Source organism: Equus asinus, chromosome 12 (genome assembly GCF_041296235.1).
Source record: "Equus asinus isolate D_3611 breed Donkey chromosome 12, EquAss-T2T_v2, whole genome shotgun sequence".
In the NCBI taxonomy this organism is placed as follows: domain Eukaryota; kingdom Metazoa; phylum Chordata; class Mammalia; order Perissodactyla; family Equidae; genus Equus; species Equus asinus.
In genome coordinates, this window is record NC_091801.1 from 23020505 (window position 1) to 23029558 (window position 9054).

Here is a 9054-nt window from a genome sequence, read left to right on the forward strand (position 1 = left end):
ATGTTGCTCTAGAAATAATGGCCTTTTCCCACATACCTCAAGTATTTTAACTTTTTTTTTTCATTAATCTCTTAAGTTTCCAATTAGGAAGATTGTGCGGAAGGCGTGATAAAATATTAACAGTCAGAGAGAGACTTAGTTTTTTAAATCCACCATGAATTGTTCATAGCGAATATTTTTCTTTCCTTAAAGTGCCCAAGAAGATAAGGTAAATTTTAAAATTTTCTAATCACATCGTGAAAGCTGTGAATTACCAAATCACTTAGAACCAAATGTTTTCATCCCTTCTTCCATCATTTTTTGCTAGTTTCCCTGAAATCATAGATCTTCTGTTTCACAAAATCTACCCATCTTCCATCCAAATTGTAATGTGACCTTATTCACGAGTCACCATTCAAGCCTGCCCATCTGTGTCTGTAGGACAAAAATGGCATTTTTAACTGGATGGAATGTGTTTTTGAAGGTTCGTTATTGAGTAGTAACATTTTATCCTGTTTCGTCTTTCACTTAAGCAATTTGGTGAATTAAAAACATCAGTAAAGTTTCTTAACCCCTGTTCTGGTTAGCATGGTGTGCTCATGGCTGTTCGTAAACACAGATACATATCTACATTGCTACAGGGAATGGCACTTCCCACATGGAAAAGCGACTGTGTCCAAACGTTTGTTTGTTGAACTGATTCTTGTGAATTTGGAAAGGTAGGATCCATTTTCTTCCTATGGCAGTAATAAATGATGTGGAGTTCCTGGACCAGCCCCCAAAAGCTTCTTAACTCGTGATCCTTCTTAATAGGCCTCTAGAACCAGTGACTATTTATAATAATGTTTCTATGGGAAAATGCATCCCCAGTTTTTACTTTAGATTTTAACGTTATGTCTCTTCATAAAAGCAAATTAGGAGCACTGAAGTCACGTGACCTGGGTTCAAATCCCAGCTTTATAACTTGAATACTGGCTGTGTAACTTTAGACAGCTTGCATAACCTCACTAAGCCTTGATTTCCTCATCAGTAAAATGGGAAGAATGAGAACACAGGTATCCTAGCTTCAAGAAAAATGCTTTTTCCAGATTGATGGATATACAGTGTGAGAGAGGGAGAGAATGTGTGTGTGTGTTTATATTTCTGTCTGTGTGTGTTAGGAGGAGAGAGAGCAGAGGAAGTGGTAATAACGCAGTTTTACATTGCAATTCACGTACTTGCCAGGATTTCTAAGGCAGTTAGAACTGAGGGATCTCAATAGATCAGAATTAGTAAGAACTGTGTTAAGTAGCCGTCTTCCAAACTCTTTGACCCTCGTCTGCATTCAACTCAGGCTGTTTAATGCCCTACAGGCCACCTCAGCATGGCAGCTACAGGCGCCAAGAACAGCCGCTAGAAGAGTGATCTTGAGCCAAAAGTTTGGGCTGTGATGAAGCAAGTCTCGTGACTTTCTGCTTCTTCCACAGAATCACACTGTCAGTGCAGACATCTGAACTTGCTTCCACGGGGTTCCTTTCCTGGAAAGTTAGAACCGTGTCATTTGCCTACCTCAGAACGTTTTAGCAAAGATCACTGAGATATGATCTGTAAAGTTTTGAGGTGGAAAACTATAAGCACCTAATATCATTACTTAGCATTCTTAGTATTGACGGTAATTCTATGACAAAATTATAGCTACTAGGTATGTGCTGCCACCATTATATCATTATCGCTAATTACAGTTATAATAATTTGAGGAATTATATAGTATTGCTTTATCTTGTGACCAGATATTCTTGTATCTGTTGGCAAACCAGAGAGAGGTGTTCTTCTCATTATGGTAGAAAATTCTAAAATTCAGTGGAGGTGGCTATCCAGGGATGGACCTCCAATCCTGCTTTTCTAAACCCACAGAGAAAGACTGTGTGAGAACCTTCAGGAAGCTTCTTTTAAAGGTTGCCTTGAAAATCTTTTCTCCAGAGAGCTATTCCCATGTCAATACTTGAGCATAACTTAATCATATTTGGTGGAGCTCTGTTCCCAAAGCAAGTGGCCTGAAAGCTATTTCCTTGCATTACGATGAGTCTTTGTTTTTCCTTCGGAAGAGAGCTAAAGACCTTTGACATCTTTATGCTCTGTCTCTTTTTGTTGTGTAAAACCCTTGTCGTTTCCCAGGCAGGCCATATATCTCTAGTTTAACCCCACGTCACTTCATTCTGCACATCTCTTGGATAGGGTTTTATTGTCCTTCCCTTTTCCCCTTTGTAGTTAATGAGGGCTGCATTTTTAGTCATTCTAGCTCTGATAAGTGATTGAAAGACAGCATTTTTTAAATATTCAGAAGGAATCTACATTTGAGAATCTATATTAAGTAACTGAGTGTCTTTGCTGTTTTCTGGGAAAACGTATGAAAGAGTATGGAAGGGCAGACATAAGTCTAAGAGGACATACTTCTCCGTGATTTTTATTGCCCTAAAGAAAGTGAACCCTTTGGAATACCTCCTAGGTTGTTTGTTAAAAAAATTGTTTAATCAATGGACCATATTTGACTTAAAATATCTAAAAAGCTACAAAGCAGCGGTAACAAGTTTCGGTCTTCCGGGCACTGGTGTCCATGAATGAGCCAGTGTGTTCCAGCACTCAAAGCGTTTTCCAGTTTACAGTAAATTTAAGTTAATGAATGGAAGGCTCAAGATTTTCCTCCCATAAAGCACTTCCTAAATCTTTGGCTTTCTGATGCCTACCAAAATCTAGTGAAAAATGTCATTTTGTGCAATCTAGAATGTTCTGTTTAGTTATTTGAATTACTTCTTGTATTTTAAATAGGTCCCAGGTTCCCTGCCACTCAAAAAACATTGAGAATCACTTGTCAATGCAGCACAAAATATTTCAGATTCTCTTAAAGATTTTTGATATCTCACTCCCTGGGAAGTTTGTAATTTTCTCAAATGAAGACAAATTCATAGGGAGTGATGCCAAGGCAATTTTTGGTAACATTATACCACTTCCCAACCTTATGTCCTCTTTGACATTTTTCCTATTTTTTTGGCATTTTCTTTCCTCCTGGGTTTAAATTCTCTGCCATTAATTGAATATCTACTATGTGCCGACCATATGCTAATCCTCACATCAGCTATGCAGATGTAGATACAAAAGTTGAAATATGCTAAGAAACTCATTCTCAGTTACGTAGTCAGTGGCAGAGCCAAGAGGGTTAAATCTGCTTCTCTTGAGAGACCGTGACTTTTCTGTCTCGCTGTGGCCTTCTCTCACCCTTTCTCTTCCACCACATGCTCCCCTTTGCCTCTCTCGTTTTCATATTTAGTTGTGGTAAGGTACACATAACATAAATTTACCATCCTAACTATTTTTAAATGTGCATACAATTTAGTGGCATTAAGTATATTCATATTGTGCTATCATCACCACATTCCATCCACAGAACGCTTTTCATCTTGTAAAACTGAAAATCTGTACCCACTGAACAACTCCCCATCATTCTACTTTCTATCTCTATGAATTTGACTACTATATGTATACCCCATATACGTGAAATCATATAATCCTTGTCCTTTCGTGACTTGGCTTATTTCACTTAACATAATGTCCTAAAGGTTTATCCATGTTGTAGCATGTGTCAGAATTTCCTTCTTCTTTAAGACTGAGTAATACTCCATTGTATGTATATATAACATTTTGTTTATTCAGTCATCTATCAGTGGACACTGGGTTGCTTCCAACTTTTGGCTGTTGTGAATCATGCTGTGAACATGGCTATCCTGCTTTTCCCCTTTGAGTGCACTTCGCCCCACCCGTTATCTTCTGCCTATATTGTAGGCTTGTCAGTGATACCCATTCACATTGCTTAGTCCCACACATAACACTATGATCTGGAAAATAACCACCTATCTGTATAAGCTATGGACCGTATGTCATTTTTTCTTTCTTTTCTTGGCTTTGCCTTTCTTTTCAAGTGTGGTTTTGCATGGTAATGAATACATATTCTGTCATTTGCTCCTGAGTGTATATATTTCTGTCCTGTGTTACACTTGACTAGAACTCTTTGAACCTTCAGGGAATTGTGTCAAACAGCCAAGCAACACACACTTACTGAATGCAAGGCATTAGGCTAAGTGTGTGAGAAAGCACACAAGGTTGGGGGGCGCAGCAGAATTGATGTTTGGTTCCCAACTTCAAGTAGCTCTTAACTTGCAAGTTTTCATTTCCTTTATCAGTTACGTTAAATAATTTGGAAACGTTATTGTTAGATTCATTCTGTATATCTGGGACAAGTTTTTCCCACCCCTCCCAGACATTAACAATGACTGGAGATATTTTCGGTTGTCATAACTGGTGGCAGATGCTTCTAGCATCTTGTGGGTGGAGGCCAGAGATGCTGCTAAACATCTTACAGAGCACAGGACAGTCCCCTACAACAAAGAATTGTCTTGCCCAAAATGTCAGTAGTGCCAAGGTTGAGAAACCCTGCAGTATGTCATATTACTTAATTTAATATTGTTAACCACACTGCTAAAAAGACATAAATCATTTTCCTAAGGAAAATTTCCTTATGAAAATACAGTAACTTGAAATCAAGCTAGCATTTTCCATCCTATAATTTTAATTATTTGCTAATCCAGGATATAAAATTTCAAATGTTTGAGTGGAATTTTAATATCTAAAGAAAATTTCCTAGTAAAAATTTCATTTTAAAAACATAGCTTAGCATTTGGTATATTGGCAATTAATACCTATTTGAAAAAAAGAAAGAGACCATTAGCATAGTTAATAAACTTTCTTTGGATTTGAAAAGCATTGTGTAATTGCCCCTGCATATTTCTCTCTGAACTGCTGTGTTTAGACTAACACTATATTTAGATCTCAGCTCCTATACAAATATCTTATGAAGTAGTGCTATTAGCCCTAAAGGATATTGTGCACCATTGATTTAAAATATTCCATGGATGACCCTCTTGCATAGCAGATGACCTTAGAAGTATAAACAATTTACCCTTCCATAAAGGGACTTTCTTTATGGAACGTTCTTCCATAAAATGGAACTTTAACAAATGGAATGAGTTGAAAAGAGAATCACGTGGAGGTGCTGCAACACCATGCCACATATCCTATGGGGCATAGAGACGCCCGAGAGCAAGTCGCTGTCTGTAGGTCTAAACCAGTCTCTGAAGCACCAGGGAGAATACCACGGAGTCATTGACTGGCACGTGACCCTGGGCATGAGCCGCTGGGGCACACGTTCAAATGCGTGCCTGACTAAACAAGCCTTGCCTAGGTTTGTACCAAGAATAAGTGTGCCCTGATCACCAATCCCCTGCCCTTTGTACACTGTCAGTGCTGAGTGTTGAAAATTGATGTTCGTGGTGAGAATCTTGTAATTCTTTCTTCATCACCCAGGAAAAGCATAAATCCTGACTTGGTGTTCCAGTTATCTGGTCATATTGCAAAGGTGGTCATGAAAGTGCCTTCCTGGACATGGACGTGAATCGATGTCGGGCATCTGAATCACAGAATCTGTGTCTTTCTGTTCCAGGACGTGGGAAGAAGGCAAGGTGCTCATCTTTGATGACTCCTTTGAGCATGAGGTCTGGCAGGACGCCGCGTCTTTCCGGCTGATCTTCATCGTGGATGTGTGGCACCCAGAGCTGACGCCCCATCAGAGACGCAGCCTACCTGCAATTTAGTATGTCTGCAGGCTTGGAACACACTGGAGAGAGGCTGCCTTTCTGGGTCTGTCTCCTTGGGTGCGGGGATAGAAGTTTGAACACCAAGGCCTTTAATTCCCTTGATTTGCAGCCTGAAAAATTCTAAACCTCTTCGTAGGGTTAGAAGACACAAAAGGGAAGATTTGCCTCACTGCAATTCATTTAGAAAGTACCCTGCTATATTTCGTCCCATGACAACACCGATCTGATGCCTGTATTTCAGGTGAATACAGGATAGCTTCTACCTTGCCAGCCAAAGAGTTTTTTCCACTTAGAATAGGCCTACATCAGTGTACAATGAGAATATTTGTAGAAACTGTAAATGGATTGCTTTCATTTGTAATTTTTCTATACAGTTATATTTTTCTAGGGTGGCTAGATGATTTTGTCATCGCATACCACTACTTTTTTGTTGATTTTAATGGCAAGCTGTGTAAATGGTTTACTTCAGGCTGTTTAATGAGAACTTTCCTGGTGAGCTCATATTCCTTCTTCTGATTCTTTTTAGTAAAAGACACTCATATGAAAAGAGAAGTTTGACTTTCCTAATACAAAGGAGAAAGATGTAATCATGCCAATGTCTGTGAACTGTACTGGCCCCTGCCCAGTGAGTCTGCTTGCTTGTTTATCTTCCTTGAGAGCTGGTGTCTTAATTTCTTTCCCGGCTGTGTGAATGATGGAGCTATCAAAATCGTTATTTCTTTCTAAGAGGAACTTTTCACACTGAAAAAGGACATGGAATCATTTTATATTGAGTTATAAAAATGCCACATGTAAATTTTTTAAATGCCAAGTATTAGGGCTTGAAAAGAAAAAAGTAAAATTTCTCCAGGTAAAAATTTTTTTCTCGGGATCAGGTAGATAGGTGGGTGCTAGGACCATCTGGCTCCTGGCCTCTTTGCCGTCCGTGAGATGGGGCTGGAATCCAGAGCGTCTTTGCCTGTTGTAGATCTATGTGAGTGACGAAGTCCTTGAGAGGATTCCCATCACAGTTTTGTAAAAACATGCAGGTTGGCAGAGTGGAAGAGCAAGAATGACAGGATCTTTGTCGTGGGTGTAGGATGTCAAGGTTGCATTCCTCTTTGAGTTCAGAAGACTTTTCTGGCTCCCTGGTTTGAGAAACTTCTACCACTTAAACATCACTTTGAAATAGTAATTGTTACCCATAGCTTTGCTTTAATATCACCCACAGTATAGAAATAACAGCTGAAAAATGATCTTGCCCTCTCATTCCAAAGATGATCGTCATTAATTTAGTAGAGTATTAATGCATGAATTTTTTTGTTTTTTAAATCAAAGCTAACTAGAAACTTTAGCTTGAAGAATGTAACAATATTCGTGCACTGAATTTTAAGCCAATATGAACAAAAATGCTGAAGAAACGACACACAGGTTACCAAATTTCATTCACAGGTAGAAAAACACTTGTGCTTTCTTTTCCATCTAAGGACAAAGGAGGATACTTTCTTTATCTCATTTAAAAAACAGTTCTTTAAAATTGAGATGAACCCTTTTCGCCTGTCCTTAAGGATATTAGCTTCCAGTAGAAGAGTTTGCAAAATATTTGTCTTATTGCCTTCTATCTTGCCAATGTTCAAAAATCTCACTAAAATAGGTGAAGCAGCATGTGAGGAAAAATATCAAAATTAATTACCAAAGTCCAGAAGAAAAAGCAAACTCTTGAAAAATAAAAAAGTATTTGTGTCCTTCAGTATTTATTGAACAGAGGAAATGACTGACAAAGGACAATACAATCCAATGCTCATGTAGTAACATTCATGTCACTTACTGAATTTGGTTTTTGTATGTATATTGCATACACATAAAGAAGTTCAAAGTATAAATTGTCATTGTTGAACCATCCTTTTACATTCATTTAATAAAATCATGGAATAGAGTGAAAACTAGCTCTTAACTTAGTAATTACGATATGGTATTTGAAATCAGGTCACTACAGTAAGATTCTAAATATCTCCAATTGAAAAGCCAGAATTGTTATTACTGTTGCAAAGTATTGGCAAGAACTGACTCCAATAGCATTTTAAATACTTGGATCCCACAACTATTTTATAAACCCAAGTAATAAAATGGACTTTCTAATTCATTTTAATTCTTCATCTCACTTCCCTATGTCATGGTATATAAGAAAAGTGTTTCACTCACTGCATTGGTAGAATTATTTCAATGTTATTATTTTGTTGTTTGAAATGTCTATACAAAATGAATAGGTTGTATTTATACTGTAATGCAATTGGTTGAGAAATATTTTTAATTTCAATTTTATTTCAAGAGTGGAATACAAAAATTACTTCTGTATTATTCTCTACCAGTAGAAAAAAAATTAAAACACTAGATCCATTGAGAGAGATGTAATAAATGGTTAAGATTAGTAATATCTGTTGAGGGTGAATATGGCCAGCTTAATCACCTCTTTCCTTTGAATTTTTTTGCTAACAAATTAACCCTCCCAAATGCTTAAAGTGTGAAATCATATTTTACTGCCCATTATCAACTAAAATATTTTTTATTTGACATTGAGCACCAACTCGTCATACATGAATGCCCATGTCATGCAGGTGACTGGAAGAATAAAAGATATCTGAAAACATAAAACTGGTTTTGGGAAACATGGCACAAGTAAAGATATCATATCCTATGATATCTGTTTATTTTTATCTAATTTCCTTTGAATGGATAGTTGGGGACTCCATTTCTAAGGAGAATAGACAAAGAAATAAAATGATCTTTGGCATTTCATCCTGCATTCCTAGTATTCTCTTATTTTCAGTACTTGCATATTTAGCCATCCGTAAAGGTCTTCCTCAGTGATTGGATACCTATCCTCTCAGCAACAGCCAGGCCCTTGCTCCTCACCTTTACTGCTTGCAGGAGGGCGGGGGGTTAAATGCTTTAGTAGCACTTTTCTTTGCTGTAGTGACCTAAGTGAGGCAACTTGAATGGATTCATTAATCAATGACATGTGTCTTCAAAGGGACCCCCCCCCCATCTGCAGACACACACTGCCTGTGGGAAGTCACATTGCTAAGAGAAATAATCATATTTCAAATTATGTGTCTTCTTTTAAAGTCAGCTCATGATAATCAGCTGGTGGCCTGACAAAAGATGTGACATCAAAATCATTTATGCAGGATGTCAAAGTAAGAAAACTCTGCCAGTAGCCAGACCTACAAGAACATGCTCTTAGACTGAACAATTCAATGCTGGTGATGAGGTCAAAGAAAATAATTCAATAAGAATGGAAATTAGTGGAGATACTGTTGTCTCAGGGCTTTGTACTACCTTAAACTTGACAGTTGGGTCTGCATGATTTAATTCTGATGTATCTACTTGGAAATGCACTTAATCTTAAACT

At 37.7% G+C, this 9054-nt stretch overlaps 1 protein-coding gene across 21 annotated transcripts in view; it reads left to right on the top strand.

The window, feature by feature from the left end:
- The window catches only part of ASPH (aspartate beta-hydroxylase), a 208407-nt gene extending 199969 nt beyond the window's left edge, over positions 1–8438 (top strand). For all 21 annotated transcript variants that reach the window (XM_070481184.1, XM_070481187.1, XM_070481185.1 and 18 more), the window contains one exon: positions 5510–8438. In XM_070481184.1, the coding sequence (XP_070337285.1) occupies positions 5510–5660 (151 nt within the window). In that variant the 3' untranslated portion in view covers positions 5661–8438. The remainder of the gene's footprint in view (positions 1–5509) is intronic.
- The last annotated feature ends 616 nt before the right edge of the window (positions 8439–9054 follow it).